This window comes from Xiphophorus maculatus, chromosome 3, assembly GCF_002775205.1.
Source record: "Xiphophorus maculatus strain JP 163 A chromosome 3, X_maculatus-5.0-male, whole genome shotgun sequence".
Lineage (NCBI taxonomy): Eukaryota > Metazoa > Chordata > Actinopteri > Cyprinodontiformes > Poeciliidae > Xiphophorus > Xiphophorus maculatus.
Genome location: NC_036445.1, coordinates 30,819,635 through 30,845,915, shown reverse-complemented (window position 1 = coordinate 30,845,915; position 26,281 = coordinate 30,819,635). Strand labels below are relative to the sequence as shown.

Here is a 26,281-nt window from a genome sequence, read left to right as displayed (position 1 = left end):
TATTTGTTTCTCTGTGTTTTACTGGAACTTCAGAGGTCTTAAATCTCTATCTCCACCGAAACGGTAACTTTAGTTTTGTTTCAGTTGATTATGCAAAATTCAGTCTAAAGACATGTCTCTCAGAAGACTTTGTAGTAAGACTTCAATCAGGTGCTGAGCTCAATGTTTCAGAATTACACAGACTAAACAATGGTTCAAAATCTGTACCAGGCAAACTGTAAATGCCAATGATTCAGACTAAATGAAATGTTTTTGTTGTGTTTGTGCTTCCTGTCCCCTCTCAGGCCTTGCCAGGGCCAAGTCAGTCCCCAGTCACACCTACTCCAATGAGGTGGTGACCCTGTGGTACCGGCCTCCAGATGTCCTGCTGGGATCCACCGACTACTCCACCTGCTTGGACATGTGGTGGGTACTGGCTGCCTTCTGCCTTTTTTCATCTCATTTAGTCTTGATTTATTGAAGTAGAGACATGGAGCTAGAATAACTTTCTTTGGGGATCTTGAAAAACACAATTAATTATAAGACAACTGAAATCCATTTATCTCTACCTGTTCTTTACTTTATGTGTGCTGTAAATGCTACACCAACTGTAGGACTATAAGTTTAACCTTTTGTAGATTTCTGAAATCAACCCCATGGATTACAGGTTTCAACTGTTTCTGAAAAAAAATCTATCTTTTACTTTCAAAATTTGTGGAAAATTTATGGCTATATGCCAAATAGAGTTGAGGTAAGTGTAGTTAAGGCTACTACTCTACACACACACTTCACCAGGATCCCTTCCCCTAGTTCCCTCAGCTCCTCCAGACTAGCGGCAGCAGCAATTAGCAAAAAACCAGGTGGAAGTGATCTCCTGCTGAGCTCAACATAGAAACTACAGTATGTCTCAGTCTTAAGAACAGTTGTGAACGGCATCATGGAGAAGGACTAAGGATTAAGATGTGTTTAAAGTGAAGATGTATATTTCATGTTTTCTGACATCTTCTAAGTGATCCAAGCTGTTCATATCTGGCATTGTTATTATGTGTAAATTATGATCCTGGCTCTCGTATATGGTAGTTTTCATTGGACCCAAATACCGATCATATGAGTTCCCACAACAATACATAAAGTACATAAAAGTCCCTTGGCCTGCCTCACAAAGCACTGGGGGACAGGAGTGGACCGTCCTGCCAGAACAAACAGGAGACAGAGTTCTGCAGAGCAGAGCTGTGACTGCAGCTCAGATCAGATTCTTTGTTTCTACATGTGCGCAGACTCTATGCCTGGAGGTAATTGCTTCAGCAAAGATTTTTTTTTTCTTTTTGGTTTATTTTTTTGCATATTTTTTGTAGCATGTCTTTTTGTTTTTCCTTGACTGCCTATATTGTTAATGTTTGCTCAGTTACACCTGTACATCAACAGAACTCATAGCAGCCCTTTGTTTCAACCTATCTTCAGTTTGCCTAAATTATTTTGGATTGAAGATAAATTCATCATGTTTTATACATTTTCCCCGTTGGGAAGCTAAGAGTTTAAATGAAGCTGAGCAGTTTTTCAGCCAGGACTTTAACAGGAACTAGAGGTTTTTTTTCCTTCACAATACCTGAGAGAATTGAATTGTTTTTGCTGATGTTCTTTAGACTTCCTGAACAAAAGTTCAGTAAAAGATGAGATGCCATCGGTACACAAAGCATTAGACTGGATTCAGCTGACTTTGCCTTTCCTGTAGATCCTTCAGCGTCACTATGGGGTTTTTTCAGCAGCTTCAGAATAACACACACACACACATCACAGACACTAAAACCTTCATTGATCTGAGTTAACAGTGACTCAGCTGGATGAGGCCCATACAACATGTCTGATAACCAACGCCGATATTTTACAGTTTAATACTGGAAACCATTTAGAGTTTAGAAGAAAGACAAAAGTTGGACTGAAATGCAGTTAGAAGGAGGATAACCACACCAGATCAGATGTGGGATCTGCAGACTTTTTCCAAGCATGAGTCGAGGTTAACAGGAGAATTTGTGGTGCAGTTTAAGATAATATGGCCTTACAATGTGAATGAGATGCAGTCGAATCCTAGGGTGTTTGCGTGTCCTTAAAAGTCTTCATGTATCTAATATAAAAGCCTTAAAATGTCCTGAATTTAAAGAAGCTCTTCCCACATTGAAGCATTAAGACAGGAGGGAAATAATCAATTTCTGGACACCGATGAAAGAGAATGTCTCATATTGTCTCTTTCTTTGTGGCTCTCTGCTGTTTGAACTTGATTGCTTTCTTCAGCAGATTTCTACATTCGGTCCTAAAGGAAGCAGGGACACAGCTCACCGCAGAACACTTACAAACAGGCAAAGCACTTCAGACATGAGAAGCAGCTGAAGATTAGCAAAGGGCTTACTGAGAGGCGACTGTTTGCTGTTTAATGACAGAAATACAGCCGGCGGTCATGTGGGGGTCTCAGCTGCTTTCTTGCTGCAGGCGGACCCTCACATCTCCAGAGGGAAAAATAGATTAGATTTCAGAATGATGGGTAAAATGGCCGTCTTTATGTTGATGTTTTGCTTTCTTTACTTGAATAAAAGTAAATATCATTTGTGCCCCAGAGCCCTTCTAATGTAGGCAGTTTGGTTCTTTGGTCTGATGTTCTGTTTGTCACCAGCTTGAGGTCTTTACAAGCTGCTGCAACAACAACAAGGAAGTAAATGAAGAGATGTTTTTTGGTCTTCCCTGTGAATTATCTTCAAGTAAAAAGGAAAAACTTCCTCTACAAAGTCATCTCAAAGTTCCCCAGATGCTTCAACACTAAACCAGGATTTTAGTAGGAGTCTTTTATGAAAAGTTTAAGAATGAAAAAAAAAACATATCTGAGAGTTAAACTACCACAGAAAATGATTTGCACTGGTGTGAACCTGGTCTGGGTTACTGAAGCGTTGGTGACAGTTTGTGAGGACAGAGGGAAATCCCTGCAGACCCGGCTTCAGTGAATGCTTCCTCATTACAGAGCAGAGCTGTAGGACTGGGTGGGCAGTGACTCCTTGTCTCCTTCAGGGATGGGCCGATTCCACAGGGTGTCGTTCCGGTCCGCCCAGAATCACCCTGTGACACGCTTCCACTCACCCTGTTCTGCCACTTCAGAAAGCAGCTGCCATGAGGAAGCATCCTTTGCAGGACTGCTAAAGGTTACACAGATCTGTCTTCCTGTGGTGAGAAGCATCCATCTTTTCGACTGCAGGGTTACAGGCTGTGAGGAAGACAAATGTGATGGAGGAGGAGGATTGAGGAACTGTTCTATTTTTGCCTTCATCAGCACTTCACTGAGCTGCAAATTTCACTTCCAGTCAGAGTCAACACTTTGACCTGGAATGTGTTGAGCACATTTAAAGGCTCAGGTTTGCACCAGAGGACATCTCCGAGTTTTGGTAAATAAGTGAACGGCAAGAATAATAATAAAAAATAATCTACCTCAGTTATTTCCAACATTGTTTCTGTACAGTGTGCTGTAAGATCATCACATTAAGTATCTTTAAGCTAAAGACTAACGCTTGTGTCTGGTCTGACAGAATCACAGGTTTATTGCTGTAAAACACCTTCACAGAGTTTCTTCTGTGAAGGAAACTCTGTGTTTAGCAAGATTCTGTCTCAAAGTTGTGGTATGAAACTCATCATATCCATAATCCTTAAAAACTAACTTTAATTTTTAAGGATATTTTTAATCACTGGTTTTGTAAGATGCAATAATAATGCAACCCATAAGTACAATGTATTTTATACACAAGATTTGGGTCTCCAAATTTGAATTTATTGCAGATTTTTAAGTGACACGGAGTCATAACCATACACAAGCCCAAAATTATTAACACTCCTGGCATATTTAGTACTGTTTTATTTAACCATCATGTTTATCCTGACTGGAGGTAATACTAACATCCTGACTTGAATTTGATAGAGAACCTGTGGAAGGAGCTAAAGGTTGAAGATTAGGTTGATGTCAAAGAGGCCTTCTAACCTGAAAGGCTTGGAGCTCATCATTGAAGATAAATCACCAAAATATCAGAGCCGTGAAAAAAGCTGCTCAACAATTATATCAAGGATCTGATTGCTACAATGCCAATAAATATTTTCCCATTTGTTATTAGAAAGGGTGTAAATCATGTTTTACATGCCATTTAATCTTAAAATCTAAACAAAAACAGATGCTTTAAAAGAGATCTGTTGTGTTATATACTATTTTCAGAGAGGTCTTTTTCACCCTCTACCAGGAAGAAAAAACTTCCTGATTGAATAAAAATCAGGGTATAAACGCTTTTGAGCTTAGCTGTACATTTGCCTAAATCTTTTCATAATGGAGGGCAGAAGGTTCCAGGTGTCATTTGATAGACCGGTCCAGGTGTAGCCCATCTCCCATCTTTGGTCACCATCTCCTCTGTGACCCTGTAAGGAGAAGAGGTAGAGGAAAAGAGACACATGTAATATCTTTAATGGACTTCACCAACTATGCCTAGAATTACTGTTAGAATATTCATCCAGAATAATGATGATCCATGACTCCAAAGAGCATGTGGTTTCCAAAAGCACTTATTAAATTCAAATAATTCTTTAAAAGCCTAAAATCCACCTGGTAGTCACATCCATGATGATTGGATGGAAAAGTCTGATCTTACTGTACGTGAAGTTATCCATGTCTTGCTTAAAACATGATTAAATGACTGAAATTAAGCAGATTGAATCCCTTCACTCTGCTGTGGAGATCAACATCACTCTGACAGACTTCAGGCAGGATCAGCTCTCTGTGAACAAATAGCCCCGGATTTACTGCACCTAATCTTCTGAGGATGCTCATTTGATAAAGAAGACTTTTTCTTTACTTTATTTTTTCCTAGCGTATTCTGTCTGGCAGGGTGACTCTCACAATTGTTGTGTGTCAAGGTGAGGCTAAACAGATTGACTTTTTCAAGTGGAGTGCTACAGCTTTTGCTATGAAATAAGCCCAAAGCAATTACAAATTGATTTGGGCTACAGTAAATAAGCTCATTACGTTAGGACTTATTGCAAAAGTAATGGACACAGAGATGGAAAAGAAAGCAAGAAAAATAAGAGAAATCAACACTCTGGAAGTCTGCCTCTAAACCTGCAGAAAGAGAAAAAAACAAAAAGAGACTTGACTCCAGTCATTGATACCAATCAGAACACGTCACAGTAGTCGACATATTTACTAAACAACATTTCAGTTTTAACCATAATGCTTCATAATGGCCCCAAAAACCTTATAATAGAACAAGGCAGAGCCTGAAAAAAAGCCCTTGTCCTTGAGCTGACCTCTCTCCACCTGAGCCAGCGGAAATAGTGGATGCTGGGGGTCAGAGCTGCATGGAGATGAAGCCGTCTGCTTCCATTCAACAGTCTGAATGAAAAGTTTGAAGGGAAGAAATACTGGTAATATTCCTGTCTCTTTGCTCTGATGGCTGCTGTTCACTGATGCAGAAAGTGAATCTGTCAGAAAAACCCACAGCGCTTTGATAAATGAGCTCTGACTGCAGACAGTGAGTCGTTCTTTCTTCCTTCCACTTGGCTTGATTTCTCAGGATTTCCAACCAAAAGGTTATAGAGAAGGAAAATCAGCACCCCTCTGTCTGGCTGTTGGAGTTAAAATCATGTAAACTTAATGCGCTTTAAGGAAACGAAGAGCCCAGGTTTATGTTGAACAATGTAAAGGCTTCAGCGGAGCTCCACTGATCTAGTCCTGCTCTGTTTCAGGGGGGTGGGCTGCATTTTCATCGAGATGATTCAGGGAGTGGCTGCCTTTCCTGGAATGAAGGACATCCAGGACCAGCTGGAGAGGATATTCCTGGTGAGTTTCTGATGTTGATGAACTGATAAGACGTTCCTAATGAACATCATATTGTATGTCACAATGCTTCTGTTCAACCACTGGAAAAACCTCGGTCAGCCTCCTGTCACTACATCTCATACAGACTCTTCATTTATTTCAAGCAGCTTTATGACAATTTATCCTTACACCTGCCTTTCTGTTTACTACATGAAGATATGTGGCTTTTACATACAGAATTCCATGCGATTTTCATCTCCCTTAAATGTTCCATTGAACTCGATTTCACCGGTAGAACTAATACAGGGCCAATTAGTAAACTGAAATAGAAGTTGTGAATGGTGACATTGATTTTCTGCACTGGTTTAGAATTGTAGTCTGAGGAAGTGATTGAAGACATTCACTTCCAAATGTTGAATTGACATCAGCATTCATCATGTGAACTAGGCTGAATTTCTACAAATTACAACCCAGAGAGAGAGAGCCCTTTGTATGGCAGGCTGGTGCCACTGCCATGGAACTTACAGAGACACTGAAAAGGTATATGCTCTATCTGGACTCACCACAGCATGAGGAGTCCTGGAAGTGGCTTCAGCTAGCAGTCCCACATATATGAAGCCTCTTGTGATTAGATGAGTCCTCACCTTTGACAAATAACTTCATCATCAAGTTCACCTGTATTTTACTGTAAAGCTGCTGACTACTAAACATGAATAGTTCTTGTGAGTTTTGGACAACAGATGTTCACATGGTAACTAGAGACAAACAGCTTGTTGTTTAGGACAGTGAAGACTTTGTCATATAGCAACACAAAGTAGAAGAAGAATGTGATGTTTTTCAGATATTTCTTAGTAAACTGTAGCATGCATTTGTGTTGATCCCACTGAGGTAACAATTTCTAGAGCCGCTGGTTTGTTTAGTCTCTACCATCACTGCACATCTTAACTGCTATTTTTACCCTCTCTTCTTTGCTCAGTCAAGTTTACTAACAGCAATTTTTAAATCTTGAGTTCTAGTAGCTACAGATCTGTGTTTTCCTCCATCCAAATATTGTGTGTGTGTATCTGTGCTTCTCCAGCTTGTTTTCGTCTAGCGCCTCCAGTGGTAAGGAGTTCATAGTGTCACTGGTAGGAGCAACACATTCCTGTGAACACAAGACCAGCAATAAATTAAAGTCTGGAACCAGAATAGTGACCTTACCGGCCTGAACACTGATACAGGACTTATATCATAAACAATAGATACATACCTTTATGTGCCTTTACAGAAAACTTGTGTCTTTCTCTGCATAAGATAGATAGTATGAATATTTAAAGTGACATGGGCTCTCATAAATCCTTTTAACATGCAGATCTGCCATCCTCCCTTCTAATTTCACCCCGAGCCTCTTAATTGCGGCAGACATAATGGATTTATGTCTGTTGGCTGGAAGGGCCTGAATAATTAATGTCAAAAATTACAGAGATGAGAGTATGAAATGGGTTCAACAAGGGAGATTGTCTAGAGCCAAGACAGAGTCTGCTGGCTGCAGTTTGGCCTCTGGGCTGAAGGCTACAGACAGGCATGGAAGACTGGTTGGCTCTGGGGTGAAGGTGAAGGAAGACAGGGTCTCTCCCAAAGCTGGTGGCAGAGGGAGATGGAGAAAAATGCTTCTTATTGATTGTTTTTTATGCCAGAGGGAGGAAAGGGGGCCTTAGACACCCCCAACCCCCGGTTCGACCAGGCTCTTAGACACAAAGACCCTCTGAGATGGGAGGGGATGGTTGCTGGCCAGACTGATGAGGCTCAGCTGCACACCGCTCTCTACTTTGGTTTTTCATTTTTGGCACTGGCAGAGGGCATGGAGGAGTGGGGAGTGGAGGAGGCAGCTGAAAGACAACTGGCTCAAACCAAACAAACGGTCATTTCCTGCTGCACTGGTGTGGAGAAATATTCATCCCCTTTCTCATATTCTCATATTTTTCCCTTTTTATCTCTGTTACATTTTTCAACCTATTCAGTTTATTTGTATAATAAATTTCAGCAACATAGCAGTTCAAAGGGCTTTAAATAATAATAATAATAATAATAATAATAATAATAATAATAATAATAATAATAATAATAATAAAGAACCAGTAGCTTTTTAGTCTTTATTTAAAGTAACTCAGTGTTTCAGCAGTTTTTAAGGTTTGTCATGCAAAGAAGCTGAAGGCCGATTCTCAAACCATCAGACTGATATCAGAGTAAACACAGAGCAATGCTTTCAAATGATGATTTCATTTACTGTAATAAGGGAAAAACACTATCCAAACAAACCTGGCTCTATGTGAAAACGTAATCACATGCATAGTGAATCATTTATTAAGTTTGATTAACCGTCTTTTTTCCAAAGCTCAATGTAATTTCCCTAACCACTTCAAGGACTTAATGCTGCCAGGGTTGTTGAATCAATAAGACATTTAATAGGAATGTCTCCAACAATATGAAGTCCACTTAAGGACCAGAAAAAGTCACTGACTTGTATTAGTCTGGAAAGTGTTGTAGAGTCATTTCTAATGGTTTGAGACTCCAGAGAACCTCAACAGTGGAGAACCTTATCAGGAAAGGTTGGTGTAAATCTAACAGCATGTCAGACAGAAAACATCTCACTACAACAAATAAGGAGGGGCCAAAATTCAATTCAATTTCAATTTATTTCATCAAGGAAAACACATTAAGCAATGTTGCATGTTAAAAAATATCCATCCATCTTCTGTAGCCACAGACAATGGATGGATGGAAGAATGGATGGATGGATAGACTGTAAGCAATTTTTATATATATATATATATATATATATATATATATATATATATATATATATATATATATATATATATATATATATATATACATATATAAATATCCATGACATTAAAGTTTGTTGTTTTAGCAGAGACTAAATGAGTCAAAGCAGAAGAAAATCTTTGTCTCCTCACTTTTTAGCTGCTGCTGTTTTAACCATCTAACCACCAGGCTTATGGCTAAGATGGCAGCCAAAAGGCCTTCAATAGAATTTTCTAGGTATAGAATTATAGGATCATTCTTAAGATTTTGTCTTGCTGGCTTCCTAACTGCTGTTTGCCTTCAACTGGAGGATTTTTCCTAATCCCAGGATAACATAGACGTCTCTGGGTCCAACTACAGGATGCTGCTGTATAGATTTAGACTTTTAAAACAAACTTGTCTCAAGAGCTGACAATTAGTCACCAAACCTACTTGATCTTACAGACAGATCTCTTTGATGAGTCACCAAAGCTGTTTTAGTACCTCTTATGTAAAGCTTCCTGACATTGGTCAGTAGAAGCCAGTGAGCAACAAAAGGCCACAGACAAAGCTGGATGTTGGTGGCCAGGGATCAGGGGTCATGGCCAGCTGGCAGGTGGAGGACTAGAGAACTGGAGGCTTGACTGATGGGTGGCATCCAAGGCTGGCTGGAACTCCACCCTGTAATGATGGAAAAGATGGTGAACCATGCAAGTCTGCCAATGTTCAACATGCTGATTGTAAACAAGTAGAGGCTCATTTACAATCTAACGGTCTGTTGATTCACAGAACATAAGGATCTTGAATCTGGCAGAGTGGAGGCTGAAGTTAAGAAGAGTCCTTCAGTGAACAGACAGCAGTCAGCTGGCTCCAACACATCTGCTTCCACTTCATGGAGGATGGAGCATCTCTAGGCCCTGATTACAGTAGTGTGGCCATATTTCTCAACAAGAGCAGCGAGCCTCCCTGAAGCCTCAAGGGCCACAGGAAGGGACCCCTACAGGCTAGCCTAGGGCTCTCTAGGCTCTGCAAACTTTACAATCTAAAGAGCCTTTTTTTCCCCTCAGCATCAGCTAAATAAGACTTGATTAGAGCCAAAGTGTTACCTGACCTTTTTTTCAAAAGGTCAGGTAAAATCTTCTGATTTTAGGTTTTAAAATAAAGAAAAACAAAACATTTGCAATAAAAATATAAGAATGGATCCATTTTCCTCTATTGGAAGTTGATGTTTGTGGAAAGTGGTATAACAAAAAGCATTTAGTTTCCAACAGAAAATAAAGAAAAATAGGTCTAGAAAATGTTACTGATACCTCGAGTGTCTGTAACTCTAAAAAAGAAAACTAAAGAGTATTTCTAAAACCAATAAACATCAATGTAAAGCTCTTTGATATTGCTGCTGCTTTCTTCTACCACTCTATTCTAATGTACATCAAATCATTATATTCCTCTGACTTGACAGGCTCTTTTTTCCTTCTCTTCTAAATCACCATCTTTGCTTCAAGTGTTAAGCTGAAGATGGAGCCGAGGTCTCCGGCCCTGAAAAAGCTGCTTAGCCATCACAGTTGTCCTAATGTTGGCATTTCCATCCATCCTTCCCACTGCTCTCTGCAGCTCAGCGTGTCGACTGCCAGGCTGTCAGGCAGAGGCATTGGAAAGGCCACGTTGTTTGATAAGAGGGAGGGAAAGGTCAGTTTCAATCAGAGTTTAAGAGGCATGCTGCCAGGAGCTGAGTCGGCACATTGCTCCGGACGCCCAGGACAGGAAGCTGGAGTGTCAAAGGTGGCCGAAACCTTCAGTGGTTTGGGATGTTGTGTTTGCCTCTGCTCAGTGGAGGGGTCCCATGGGCCATGAGGGACATGGAGCAATTTAAAGTTCCATCTGTGTGTCATAGTGCTGTGGTGTTTGCGTTTTCCTCAAGCTAAATTGACCTTCACCTTTGTGTTTGTGAGTTATCACTGCAGGTGTTTCATGGCATAAGCTATGCTTCCATCCAGCTGTCATGCAAATTTTCAGCTAACTTATAAAAATGAAAATGGGAATTAAGTGTGTTTCCATCTACTGGAATCGAATCAACAAGGCAAATTGTAATTTCATCAGAGGTTGACGTTCTGTATGGCTGTAATAAACAGAAAGTGGAGCTTGCAAACTATTGCCTACTACTGACTATTTCACCACAAATCCACCCCCCACCCCTCCACTGTTTGACCCTTTGTGTGTGCAGGGGTGGCGTGTGTGTGTGTGTGTGGGGGGGGGGGGGGGGGGGGGGGGGACGTGTGTGTGTGTGTTTTAATTGTATTTAATTTATTTATTTTGTAGTTCTTTGTTTAAATAGGCAGCTGGCTGCCAGTGATTTACTTTATGTTTAGGGAAAAAATTAAATGTCAAAATTCTCATTCTTTCTGTCATGTTCTGTGTTTTTCTGTGTATTTATTTAGAGTTTTCTGTGTCCCTGAGTCTCCGTGTTGTCCTGTCCTCCCTTTGATTACTCCCAGGTGTTTCTCATTCCCTGATTACCCTCCTGTGTATTTAGTGTCACCTGTGTGTCTGTGTCTTTGTCGGGTCCTTGTCTAATGTGCGCTCAGTCCTTCGTGTTGTCCAGTCGTAAAATCAGTTGTTACCGGCGTTGAGCCCTGGCTTCCGCTCAGTCGTGCTGCCTGTGTTTTTGGACTTGTTTTGGACTGTTTGACGTTTCTTTATCATTAAAACAACCATCAATCATCTCAACCTGGGTCTACAGCGTTTGCCTCACCACCTTCATCACACCGTTTCATGACACTTTCAGTATTGTACATTGTCTTGACACTTGGTTTAATTAAAAAAAAAACCTTTAAGAAAGAGGAAGTTACCATATTTTGAATCTTCCCATTTACATGAACCTTTTCCAATGTGAAACTTCAAAATGACCATAAAAAAAACCACTGATGGAAATTCAGCTAGAGACTGAGTTTAGAGTTATATCCATGCTTTTTCTAAACACACTTGAAATGGCATGCAAGAATAGTCCCTTGAAATACTGAAAGGTGCATAAAAGTGAAATATCATCAAACTTCATGTGACCGACCAGCTAAAGCAGCATAATCACCAACTGAAGGAAAATGCCACAGTGCGTTTTTGTGTTGGAACATGACCTTTGCAATAAAGTAAGGTAAGGTTTGTGCTTGTAATACAAGTTGAAGGTGTGTGAGTACCTTTGCAAGTCAATGTAATCCTGGTAGCCAGTAGAGAGATTATTACTGTAAAGTATTATTTAATATTTTTGCTATAATTGTTGCTGATTCTTCAGTCTTGTCCTGATCCTACAGATAAAGTCATTTCCCCCCTCTCACTCTCTGGCTGTATGTGTTAATTACACCAACATTACACTTTCTTCCTGTTGCTGCAGGTTAATTAACTCTGTCTGGCAGTTTTAGCTTGACATCTGAATTTTAGATGTGCTGATTTTGTTTTTCAGCTTTTTAATAGGATCTTGGTGAAATAAAAGTGTCAACTGAATTTACACTAACATCCAGTGCTGCATACAGCAATTAAACCTGTTTTAATGGCCACTAATAAATCCTGAAAGGATTCCTTTAGTCTGATACACAAAGGAAGAAATAGCTTCTGTATTCCCTTAGAAATGCTTATTTCATTGTAATCCCAAATCTCTGCAGGGTCCCTAACCTTGACAGTGTTGAGTCGGAGCCATTTTCTGAGCTGATCAGTATTCATTCATGACCACATGTGTGCGTCATATCAAGCATGACATATAGGCATCTTTTTATTTATCCCCACTGTCTCTGTCTACCCTACAGTATGTAATGGAATAGCTGCACTTTATGGCAGAATCTGTGTTTGGATGGATGTTATCAAGGCTTTGTGTCCCTCCATACCTCTACCTCTCACACACACGCCCACGCCCCCACACAACACGCATGTCTGTGTGAATTAAGGCATAGGTGCATGAGGCCAGGCTGATTGGAGTCGGTTAACCAGCTGTCAGCACACTAAAGAGTCCACCCAGTGGAAGGTATACATGAATATGGACAGGTCTATCTGCAGGAAATAACCTGTCAAGTTGAGAAGTGTGTGTGGTTGGTGTTGGGGTGTGTGTGTGTGTTTGTGTTGCAAAGACAATAACATGCCTCCTTGTATTAGATGAAACAGATTCTGGTGAAGTATGAGCGCTGACAGCCGTGGACGGCGTGATAGCTCACGTTTGTCCATAACATCGATTTACTGTGAGATTTTGACTGTGTGTGATCATAATATTCCACTTAAGGTAATTAATAAAAGTGAGGCATTACTGCAATTAAGTTGTTTTCAAGTTATTTATAAAACGCTTTAGTTGTTTTATTATTATTTCTGTGCCATGATTAATGTGTAAACACTGCCTCTGCATTCCAATAGCTCTAGCTTCATTCACACTACATAAGGGTTACAATCATTATATGTGCTGTTATGGTTTTGATCATTAAAAATCCATAATAGAAAACATTATATTTTGTTGGACTGAAGTAGATATAACCTGTACTCTCAGTAACTACAGTATAAGATGTTAAAATATCAATTCTCCATAACATTTGTTAAGTGCCTTGTGAAAGTAAGGCTTTAAAACTGATTTGTGTTTGAATTCAACCTTTTAAGCAACTGTCATCTGCAGGTGTTTTGGGGTATCAAGCTCAGTCAGCCAGCAAGGAGAGTATCTCGGAACATGCGACCCGTTAAGGTCGAGGTATTCTGGCCATCGCCTTCCAACGCTATTCCATTCAATTCTCATCTCCCTTCACTCCTCCATCTGGACTTTCTGACTAGGATTTCTCCAGTGCAGTTTCAACCGGACCAATCAGTGAACAGAAGGACTAGTTGTGAACAACTGATGTAGATTTTCTGCTCTGTTTTAGAATTGCATCTGCCTGTAATTTTGGTAATGACAGTGGAGAAGTGAAGGAAGTCATTCAGTCCTTGTTGGCCATGCTTCCTAATATTGAGCAGTTAAAATCAGACCAAGAAGAATCTTTAAGACTGCTGGCAAAGATGTTGTGGCCATACTTTCCATGGTATTATCAAACTGGCGTATTGCTTACCTTGCAGCCAGATGTTAGCCTTCGGGTAAATTTCAAACGTCAACAGAATCTACACCTTCAGGAAGCAATTGTTTGCCAACAGTGGCCATACCCATTGGATGGAGCAAGGCGTAGAACAAGGGCCTGGGCCAACTCTGGCCTGATGTTGAGAAGAACAACTACAGTCACACCAACCCTCAAACACACACACTTCATCCCGCAGATGTCCACTTGTTCTCAAGGCAGACTTAATGCAATCTCAAAGTAAATGTACCTTGGATATGTCTGCACAAAGGTAAATTTTTATGGGTGTGTATTTGGTGTCCCACAGTAAACAGCTTGGCTGGAAACAGTGCTCACATCAAACTGTTGTATTTGTGTCACTGAGGATTTGGATTTAGAATTGTAGTCTGCCTGTTGTAGCTTGGCAATAAGAAATGAATGATGCCTTTCTGCTTGTGTTGGCCACCTTCTAAATATTGAGAAAGTAAAGTTGAAGTAAGGAGAATGCCTAAGACATGTTTTTCCTGGCGAACATGTAATTTGGTTCGGCATGTCTCTCTTCACAGTGGCTGATGGTTGTTCGCAGTGCACTTAATTTCCGGTTAGCTTCATAGCATAGCTGGCGCATTACATATGACACAGCAAACGTCAGCGATATAGCAAATCAGATCCATGGCTCCAGGAAGCAATTGTTTCTTAGTAGCTGATGATCTGGTTTGTGCTAGACTAGCCCAGAATACCTGACCAGGGATGCATCCAGGAGGCATCATAACCAGAGGCCTGAGTTACCTCAGTCAGCTTCTCTCCTCATGAAGGACCAGTGGCTTTACTCTGAGTCGCTCCAGATGATCAAGCTTCTGATCCTTCTCTAAGGGAGAGGCAGACACTCCAGAGAAAACGGATTTCAGCTGCTTGTATCAGCAGTTCTCATTCTTTTGATCATGACCCTAGATGAGGGTAGAAATATAGATCGATCAGCTCAGCTTTGTTCCAGTCTGTTGTGGTGAAGGAATATGAAAAAGTATAAATCATAACCATATCTGAGCTGCTTCTTGGAGAGAGAGAACATACTTCAGGTAGAATATTTTCTACAAGATGCAGTTCAGAAAAGCCATGAAGGACTTCATCACAGCTCATAAAGGCACTGCATGGCGCCCATAGCTGTCCACAGAGAAGTGTGTGTAGGCGTGTGTGTATGTGTGTAGCATCATTTCACCAACAGTCAGCCACTGTGTTTGTGTCTCCTGCATTAGGGCTTACAGAACACACTCCACCCAGTCACAGTGGGATACAGCTGATCCAGTTGGCTGTGGTTCTGATTGGTTTGACCCACGACCCCCCAGGGGTGACCCCAATAAGAGAGTTGGAGATTACTTTTGGACCAGAGAAGCTGAGACATGGTGTCAGCTATAGGACTTAGTGTTAGAGAATATGGATAAGGTGGAGTGGGATGCAGCTGGGCCAGGCTCAGAGGGTCGGCTTATGTTGGGATTAAAGAGCTGATATCTGAGGAAGGTTCGATTCCAACCGGAAAAACCCAGAAAACGTTCAGTATCTACAGAAACAGAACTGCTGCTTAGTGTGAGTAGATCTGGTGATATTAACAAAAAACTACAACAGTTCTGATAACAGTGAAGTCTGTTTGTAGAGATGCGGTCCAGTTTCTGTTAGCATGAGGCATGGAAGCTGTTATGGATCAAAGGGAAGCTGTTCCTGAGCCAGTGGTTAGAGTTCAGAGCAATGTTTGTGGTACAGGTGGGACAGAGTCCAGTCCAAGTGCTAAATGTTTCATTTTTGGGTCTTAAACAGGTCAATCACAATCTCCTCCATAATAATTGCTGATTTAGATATTTATATGCAGTATATATATATATACACACACACACATATATATATATATATATATATATATATATATATATATATATATAATTGTTTTAAAAGCTTTTTTTTGTTTGGTAGAAACAGTAAGAAGAAGTTAACTTAAAAAAATAAAAATAAAAATCAAGACTTCTGTTATCAGTATATTAACCTAAACAAACACAACAGCCACTAATCTGAGGAAATAATGATCAAATTATCAATAATTTTTATAAAATAAAAATATATCTCCTTTGAAATAGAGAGATGTCCATGTTATCCAACTACAGTAGCTCAAGCTTTGATCTTACAATATTTTATAAGTAATTCTAGATTAACCAAATCAACAAATCAAATGATTTATATAAATGCATAAAAGTGAATTTTCTGATCAATTGATTTCACATTAGATCATCATGAAGCTTCTGTCTGCCAACATGATTGCACATGAGCAATCCAAATTATCAGAGGAGATCATTTGATTTAAAAACGTCACATCAGAGTCATAGATGGTGACTCTCCAACATCCATGATTAAATTACCAAACAAACCCACATGTTCTACCGGAATAATGAAGGCAAAGAATGCATTTCCTGTGGTTAATGTGGCTGTTAAACACACATATTGTTTATTACCATTACATATTCAACTAGCCTTGTAATGGATGCCGAGAATGAGAATGTGATGATCTTCATGTGAAGGAACGCTTCCTGCTGTTGGGAATAGAGTTTGATGGAATTTCAAACCTTTCCAAGCATTCTCATAAAGAATGATTTTTGATTCGGTGTTATGGGAAATGAATCCTGTGGTCATAAAACTGGAGGCAGGACGCAGTCCATGAGCCAGATTCAGTCCACACACTCACACACCTATCAGTTTGTCAGCTGTCCTTCTGACCTGCTTTCAGCGCAGTCGCCAGCCGCACCGCTCCAACGTCTTCATTCCCTCTCTGCCAACAGAAATATAATTGGGGGTCCCAGAGTGAAGGTCAGACACGCCTGGCTGGGTGGTCTATAACCTATCCTGGGTGTGTGATGGAAGTGGAGGGCTGGTATGTGTGCAGCAGAATGTGTGTGTAGAGCTCAGGGTCATGCCCTGTGACCTCACATGAATTCCTCAGTAAAACAAGCCATCTCCATCTCGACATGCCCCGTCCCGATGCTGGCTCATGTTCCTGGATGAGTACATTCCTCCCGGCTCCCTGATCATTGGCTTTCATTACATCCTTTATCCTGAAAGTGCTTGGCCTGGAGCTCACTGGCCTGGAGAAACATTGACATTTTCTTTCCTTCAAGGATGCAGACAGAGAAGATTGCCTAAACCAGAAACACAAGTCACTTTCAAAACACCAGTGGAACCAGTGTATAGTGCTAAGAAATATTATTTTCCCATTTATAAATATGTTCTACCTTGTTTTCTTTGACATGTTCTAATATTTCAGATGGTCCTAATCCTCTTCCATAGGAGTTGGTTATAACATATCATAGGAATTGTAAATGTAACTTTGAATACTCTTTGTAATTGTGAGTGTATAGGTTACATAAAGTTACATTTGTCAGTGTTTGTTTCAGTTGAGCTAGTATTCACAGTGCAGGTTCCTCCGAAAGGGAGCCAGTTAAAAGGCTGATCTTTAGGTCTGTTTTCCTCCCTGTAACTCAGCCGATCCTGAGCTCTGTTGATGCTGCTCCTCGTCTCCATCATTATAAAATCTTGAACATTCACCGCCATGCCCTCCACCCACTACCACCCTCCCATCACTTTAAAGGTCACCAAAGTGCTGCATCAATAATGCAGAAGAGGCTGAGCTCTGTCAACCAAAGATCCACTCACATGCCACACTGAACCCCCAACTCACTCTAGCAGTTTCATCTGTTTCAGAAAATCTACCTATACAAATAACAAAAAAGCTAAACAAATTAAAAACTGTAAAATGATCCTTGAAATCATCCAAACCGGCTCTGCACATGTTTTCACCGGGGCATGTTCTTGCTCCAGGCAGAATGGAATGGTCACTTTGTCTCTGTCTGCCCAGAAACAGAGTGACCAGTGGACTCAAATCAGGAGCTTCTTCAACTCTGAAACTCTGAAAATGTCCTTGATTTGTTTGCAGAACCTTTGTACTTGTTCAAGTTCAACTTTGCTCAATGAACACAGTACATAATGCTGCTAGGGCTTCAACTTTGGGCTCATCATCCGTGGACCTGCATTTACAGACCCAGAGCTCTGCTGAGGTTCTGGGTTGGATCCAAAGCTTCTTGTTTCAATTCTGTCTAACAGATCCGTCCATCCATCTCAAGATGTTTTATTCACTCACTCTTTCCTCCCCTGAGATCATCTTAGTGTGTTTTCCATTAAAAAAACCCAAAATAAAACAAACAAAATAATTTAAAAAAACCTTCCTTAAAAGTTTTATTCTTGGCGATGCTGACTTCATCTCATATTGTCACCTTCCTAAAACATGGTGCAAGTTATTTTTTGCCAAAAGGCAAACAACAGTTTTTTTTTTTTTTTTGCCTGAATCACTTTTGACCATAAACGACTTGGGCCATATTTTAGGAAGTGTTTTGTGAGCTCACACTGCCCTCTGGTGGGTGATTTTATTATTGCATCAACCGTCTAGGTTGCATCAAACCATTGCCTTTTGTTGTGTCTTTTCAGAGAAAATATTTTTGACCCCTTAATGTATAATACATTGAGAAATGAAAAAAAGAAAATGAGTCCAATCAGGTCAGACTCTAAGCAGAGCCATATTTTCTGTGCATAGAACAAATCTCACACTGCCTCTTTTGGTTTTTCTCCTGTTTTTGTCTCTCAGCTGTTCCTACACACCCGCCTGAAACAGATGGCTCCCACAAACACACTTTCATCCAATCTCTGCATAGGTCGTGTTCTTAGTAAGCTGCTTAAATCTCTGCTGTGTGGCGTGTGCTGCTGATCAGAGACATGCAGGCAATCTGGAAACTATTATGCTGCTAAGCTGTGATGGATCATGTCTAAGGCATGTCCGCTGCTCTGTGCTTTCTCATCATAAACCCAGGCTGTGTGCGTGAGAACTCAGCCTGAGTCGCCTATAAAAGTTGCAGCAATCAGGACTATTCTACGAACAATACAACACGTTTTTATAAATCTTGTCATTGATTACCACCATTGAAATTAGACGGATTAACATCCACATACATTTTATGATAGAAAACCCATTTTGTATCCATTGTACGTACATATGACATATTATCAGCAACATAGAATTTCACTCTGAGATTTATGAAAGCTGTTATAGATACTGTAGTTCACAAGCAAAGATATAGTATGTTTATGTTTACTCTTCATAATACATATTATAGGAATTCTCTTGCTGTCAGAGCTTTTTTCACATGTTGTCACAAAACTTAATGTGCTTAACTGAAACTTATGACTCACCAACACAAAATAGTTTGTAATTGTGAATAAGACTGAAAACGATTGACGGATTTTAATTTCCAATTCAAATGAAAATATGAAAAGTGTGTCTTTCATTTGTATTTAACTTCCTTTATTCTGACACTCTTAAATAAAATCCAGTGTAACAAGCTGGCTTTAGAAGCCACATACAACATTTACCTGTGATTTTCAGTTTTTGAATGGATAGAATTAAATCCAAAACCTGAGTCTGTGTACAAACAGCCAGAGATACGTTAGAACGGTATAAACCATTAATTATTTTCCTTTCCATCCACTCTATGCATAACTTTCCTGCAGTTTATTACAAAATGTGAGCAAGTTCAGGGATATAAACCACTTAGAAAGTATTTAGTGATGAAGATGTTTTATTTTCTTGTGCTGACTTCTTCTCTGTTCATGTCTCTGTCAGGTTCTTGGAACTCCGTCTGAGGAAACATGGCCTGGCGTTAACTCCCTGCCTCACTTTAAAACAGGTGGGACATTTCTTCTCTTGAAGCTGTGCTGGAGCTGTTATGGGTCATGGCTGTAAACTGGAGCTGTCCTTCTAAAACTCCAGTTTATATCTCAAACAAAGCACTAATTATCCTTCATTAAATAAACTTAGAAACTTAACATAACAAAATACAATCCATCATTTTAGATGAAACCAGACAGAAAGTTAATCTAATCCAGATGAGCAGTGAAGCAGGCCTTTATCACTCAACGTTGACGACATTGAAGATTCGATGTAAGCCGATCTTCATCTTTCTGACAGATGACTTCACATTAGACTCTAGAATATTTAGTTGCAAAAATGTCTGGAATGTTCTCCATTGGATTTTAAGTAGTTTGGAACTGATGCTGTAAACTTTCCCTTGTTTTAGAAAAGAAGACTTTGATGAGGTCATTCATCCCTGGCAATGTGTAAACACACTTCAGAGCTGCACATATTTTATGGTAGTTGTCAAACTTACTAAAGACCTGTTGATCATTACTAGGATCACCTCCAGGAAGCTGGGCCCTTCATGGTGCCATCGATATATAAGAGATAAGGACCAATGAATGAGGGCGCTGTCCACACTGTTTTCACTCTGTCTGGCATCTTTGGGGGTAATCTCCAGCCTGGCACCTCTTAAGACAATCTCACCGTCTTATTCTGGAAACCCAAAGACATTTAAAAAAGTTAAAAATATCATTTTAAAGAACATTGGAGTCAGGAATGAAAGTGGCATACATTGAAGGACAAATAAATGACAATTAAATAAATAAATAAACTTTCCTTCTGGCTATTTGAGGCCAGTGTGTGTTAGTCTAGGGCTAAAACAATTAATCAGTTTAATCATGAAGAATCAATTATTGAAATAATAGTCAACCAGTCTTTTAATTGATTAATCATAGCAACCAACTTTTCTTGTGTAAAATGAGCGCTGTAAACAGACTGTAACATCCCAGGTTAAACCGTTCACAGAAGTCTGATTGCTGATTTGAACGATTTCAACAACCATGCAAAAAATAACAAAAAGCATGAAGACCTGCTGAGTTAACATTCTATTCCACCAGTTCTTTAATGACTGCACTGTCACCCTGTTTGAAGAAAATAGTTGCTGGTCAGGTGCAGACCATGTACATCCCACTGCTCATCAGACCTCCTGCCTGTTTAGATGAAGAATCGTTTAGTGTTTTTGCTGCATGAAAACTTGACATCTGCAGAAACTATTGACTTCTTTAAATCAGGATTGAAAACATCATCAGGACTGTTTTCTGCAGCTAACCTACCAAGGCCCAAAGATTAATACAGAATGCCTTCATGTGTCCTCTGTTTTTTTATTTGCTGAAATTTGAAAGACATAAAATCTTAGCTTTTTTTTCCTGTACGCCATAATGCTCGAGTTGTTTTATGTCCTGTCTCTGCTCCTTTCTTCTTCCTGTGAAACACTTTGAATTACCCTGAATGCTGCTATTCCTTAAGAAAGAATTTGAAAAAGAAGCCGACCCTGTGATGGACTGACGATCTATCCACCCAACTGATTGGTGGAGACGGGGAGCAGCCCTTACACCACCCCGCATGGATGAAGCAGGTGTTGAAAGTAAAGAGAGGGATGAGAGAACACCATGGGACACTGACTGTTCTCCTTTATTGTAGCAGCAGCAGCAGCAGCAGCTGCAGCAGGCCAGCTCTTCCAGCTGGTAGCCATGCCTTCTGGGAGCTCATTAGGACTTTTTATGGGCCGATTGCAGATTAGTGTCAGCTGATCCAGGAGAGGAGAGGCAGACAGGAACAGATAAAAAGAGGTGAGGGTGGCGGGCAAGCAGCCATCCCCAAGGTACACTGTGACCCAGACTCCAATCTCCAGTGGCCAATTAGGGACCAACATGCACACACAGCCCATGCTAATGTGAGCTCACTTCCTGTCTCTATGGTGACAGCGTTGGCTTGGGAGCAGTTAGATGGACCACAGGTGTGTTAGACCATCAAAACTACCATCAGTCAAAACTCATATTTCTCATTCATTGGCTTCCTGTTAATCCTCAGAAAGTTGGAGGGGAAGATGAGAAAACAAATGAAAAAAATTTAATCCCATACATTTAATCTGTTCACAAGAAAAAGGGAGGGGACCCTCCAGCAGCCCTGCTGCGGAAAACATTGCTGCAAAACCCCTCAGAACTGTGACTGAACTGTGGAGATGAAATAAAAGTTTATGTGTGATTAATATAAAATAGTGCATATTTTTCCTACAATCAAAAGATGAGATTGTGATGAAAAATGTCATCACAATTATTATGATATGAACATCAGATAAACAAAGTCATAATATATTACCCTAATAACAAAATGTTGCACCACAGAACTCAGACCAGCTAAAATCAGCAGGTATGAAGCAACATTTATGCTGAACAAGAGTCCAAAAAATTGAATAGTGAATAAAAGTGAGAAAAAAACTTGTTTTTTACATATTGTGTAGCATAATCTGTGGACTGTTTGGAAAGATTTTGGTCACTAACTAATAACTTCATGGTGTCTTTGTAGATGATGACACTCTATACTGTATGCTTAACCTGTTTCTCTTTTAGACAAAGCCACTAGAAAAACTTTGCTGCCACTAGCTATACATGCTCTCTCTTTCATGTGATAATACTGATTTGTTTATATGTTTCTGTTCTAGCTGAAGCAAGTAAAGGAGCTTCTACTTCTTTTTATTGTAACATTATGTTGTTATTTATTTATTTAACATAGAACGTTTTTCTCGACCAGCCTGATCTGTTCTGCCCTGTCAAACCCACACTTTGTTGGGATTCCTCAAGTTGAAAACTTTTTACAGATCTGAGCAATGGAATGAACTTGACTGCAAATTGAAGTTGGACCAGGCACTGTATAAATGAAGCAAATACCTCATGTCACCATACATCGATGCACTTTGCTCAGCCTGACGCTGCCTAAACTCTGTGTGACTTTGCTTTCAGCAGATATAGGCAGATTCTATCTGAGATGTTCTGCTAAAACACAACCACATGTTGGTGTTTGGAAAACCACAGAGTGTGATTAATACCTCGGCATGATAACACCAGCATGCTGGCAGTTCCAGGAAGTCTATGATAATTACAGTGTAGGGAAAAAAACAACCATCTGGGATTATTTTGAAACTAATACGAATGAATCTGTATTAGTGAATCTGACTGTATTACCATCAGAACATTTCACTGAAGATTTGGCTTTAACAGTGTAAAATGCTGCACAATTGTCTTGCTACATATGTATGTGAAGTAAAGTTAGAACTGTTTGAGAAGATCAGTACGCTTTGAGTTTTACTTTATGCATCTACTTACCTACAAAAGTAAGTAAGTAAAAGAATTGCTTTCTGAAGCAGATGAAACCGATTCAGAGGAATTGTTTGATGGCGTACCAGTTAATTAAAAAGTGAAAAACAAGTGAGTACATTTGTAATAATGTTTTACACAAAAACATATGTATTATTTCTGTGATAACAAGCTGTTGAACAAATTGTATGGGGCCAGCGATTGTATGTGAACGATAAGAACAGGACCACGATAGTGGGGGGAAAGAAACAAATCTTTTAGTCAACAAAGCAAGATGGTTCTGCTACATGGAGCAGGGGATCCAGAAGACTTTATCAGTTAGTTTGACCAGTTTATCCTTATGTTGGTCATTATTGTTGAAACAACTGAAACTCTACTATGTTGATATAACTTATGCTGGAAGGTATAAAGTTGTCTTTCAATAGTTATCTTCTCTCTGGAGTCGTTGCAGAGACAGTAATCACCAGCAGATGGCAGCTTTGCAACACTTTGGATCGCTAGCTCCTCTGAGCCGCCAGTCAGTGCCCATTAGAACAGAAACACACACGTTCAGCTCATGATTCATCACATTATTCATCATTAGTCCTGTGTCTGCTCATTAATACTCCCTACCTTTCTTTTGATCCCAGAATCCACTGCAGCCACACTATTAGACCTCACTTCTGATTGGAGGAGTTATTTCTGCCTGATCTTGACGCATTTGTGGGGTTATTTAAAGGGCATTTCTTTACTCACTATCATAATGTACCATCTTGGTTGTGAACAGGCCTTTTCTTTAATCCACATGGGGATTGTTAAATAAGCAGCCTGCTGTTTGGGCAGTCAGAAAACACGACGATGTCCGGTGTTGGTTTCTATTCGGTCGGCACCCTGCTGGAAGCTGGGAGGGTGGACTCACAGCACTGGCAGGTTGGCCCTGATGCCAGACCCTGGCCGGGTATTTGGTGAGGAGGATTAGGGCGTCAGTGTGTGACTGACTTGCTGGGTGGTTGGCGAAGGCTGTGTGGTGGCTGGTCAGCTGGCAGGCGGACTGTGAGTGCACATGGCAGCTTTGGCTGAGCTTGAGAGAGCGGGGCTGAGCCTCCCGGTCTCCCAGCATAGCAAACATAGCTGTGGAAAAATCAAGAGGCTGCCTAACCAAACTCTGCAAAAATATGACAATTTCATGTGGTCTGGCCTCGTAGCTGAAGCACATAGCTCAGATGGTATTATTTAAAAACATATCTGAACTGATATCAGACACTCTTCTGTTTGGCAGATTTATACTCAGAACAACCCTGAAATGAAAATTGTTCTTCCAGGAAGCTGCAGAAAGTGTTCTGCCTGGTTTTCATAGGATTTTATGTTTTAGGACATGTGGATTTTCTTGCTACCTAAACACTGCATTCTTATTTAAACATGTGTTTTCTTCCATCTGGATGTGGCTGCAGAAACTTGTCATTTTGTCACTTGTATGAGATTGTACTTTATTGGCATGTATTTAGTGCTAATAAGTAGTGGTTATTTTTTCTGTTTTTCGTTACAGAACGCTTTACAGTGTACAGCGCCAAGAAGCTTCGACAAGCGTGGAATAAGTAAGTCTTAACTTAAATCACCTGTTCTGTGTGTGTGTGTTTGCAGGCGGGGGTGTGTGTGCGTGTGTTTGAGAGAATGAAAGAGAGAGACTGGAGGAAACACATTGTCAGTTCAGGAAGGGTGGAGGCTCCATTAGTGTTACTGAAGTACATTTAAATGAGACAAAACGGAAAAAAAAGAAGATATAAATTAATAAATAACTCTCAGATGTATTCATTTCTTTCTCCCATTATTGTGGAGTTTATCAAACAGAAATAATTTGGGTAATTTTAACTGACCTAAAACAAGAGAAGTTTAGTCTAATTTAACTTCAGACATTGAAGAAAAAAGTTATATGCATGTTTGTTTTTTGTTTGGTGTATGTAAACTTCTGGTTTCCAATGTACATCAGTGGCGCTAATGGAGCCTCCACATCCTTCCTTCCTGCAGTCTTTACATCAAAAGCTGCGTTTCTATTAACCACATAATTGCGCAGATTGAAATTAAAAAATAAACTTGCTTAATGGAAAGGTTTTAATTTAAAAAAACCTCACGTTTCTTGATAATACATTTTTGTGGTAGGGTTATGTGGTTTCTCAGCCGTATTGAAATAGATGGATTTTGCTAAACTGCAGTTTAAACACTTTTTTTCATTACATAAGTCACATGACCAACAGCTGGATGTGAATTTGCCACTGCCATAATTTTTAATGACTTAGCACATGAACAAACTTATTCAGGTGTGATTTTAATTGAATGTCCTATCTAATGGAAAAAACACAATTGTTTTTCTTTTGTGTTTGTTTTTCTGGCATCAGCAGAATATTGCCTAAGATTTGTGCACATTTGTAATTGAACCACAGCTAGAGTTTCTGCTGTGGGACAGCAGGCCCATATGGCAGGAAAAGGGCACGGTGGCACCGTCTGGGCTGCTGCTGTCTGCCTCCAGGCAAACATCTGGAGCACAAAACCACAGAGGGCAGAGGAGGAGTGTGTCTGTGTTCCACAGGGAAACTGATTTATGTAAAACTGCAGCAGTCTGATCAGCTGGGATCACACCGTGGAACTGCTACAGTAAAGGGACATCCCCACTAAGCTAACAGCCTCATCACACAGGGCTGCTCCGACATAGTGCCTCCTGGGATTCTGGATAATTAAAGAGATCATTTGTGTCATGAATCCCTCTGGGGATCTTCTGTGTCTCCAATCAGTAAAGTAAAAAGATTCCCACAAATTACTGATTATCATCTACCAAATATTCCAGTTTTTAAATATACATTAGAATCCATCCATCCATCCATTTTCTTTACACCTTTGTCCCTAGTGGGGTCGGGAGGGTGCTGATGCCTATCTCCAGTGAACGTTTCAGGCGAGAGGCGGGGTCACCCTGGACAGGTCGCCATTCTGTCGCAATATACATTAGAATCTCAAGTCATTATTTTTATGGATTCCAAGATGCCGACGTCTCCTCTGATTGGCTGATGATGAGCCATTACTGAATTCTGAATATATTCCATGTTACTGTTTACATTCATTGCTGCCATGATCTTTAATGACTTGCTTGAGCAAACCTATTCATGTGTGATTTAACATGTATTTGTTATTTAATAGAAACACTGCAGTTGTGGGGTTTTTTTGACATTAGGAGAATATCGATTTGTGCACATTTGTAACAGAAACACATCTGGTGACTACTACATGTATCCCAGGGTTTCTAACTGTGATGTAAACAGATCTGTACATTAACTATATTTGTTTCCTATTTGAGATCTACCAGAGGAGTGGCTATCTTATAAAATATTGACAAGAAAACAAAGCTCATAAAACCTGGAGAGGTTAGACAGTCAAAGATAAAGATTGTCTGACAGACATTCCCAGACACTACAGTAGTGATATGAGGAAAGTACAACCTCTTCTAGGGTATACTGACCTGGTAAAAACCAGACCCATATTTTACACTTTGCTTCATCCAGAGGGTCTGGACTCTTGA

At 40.1% G+C, this 26,281-nt stretch overlaps 1 protein-coding gene across 4 annotated transcripts in view; it reads left to right on the top strand.

Moving 5' to 3' along the window:
* The window catches only part of cdk14 (cyclin dependent kinase 14), a 158,189-nt gene that overhangs the window by 81,211 nt on the left and 50,697 nt on the right, over window positions 1-26,281 (top strand). For all 4 annotated transcript variants that reach the window (XM_014473923.2, XM_005812599.2, XM_023330709.1 and 1 more), the window contains 4 exons: window positions 285-405; window positions 5,740-5,833; window positions 19,352-19,415; window positions 24,263-24,311. In XM_014473923.2, the coding sequence (XP_014329409.2) occupies window positions 285-405; window positions 5,740-5,833; window positions 19,352-19,415; window positions 24,263-24,311 (328 nt within the window). The remainder of the gene's footprint in view (window positions 1-284; window positions 406-5,739; window positions 5,834-19,351; window positions 19,416-24,262; window positions 24,312-26,281) is intronic.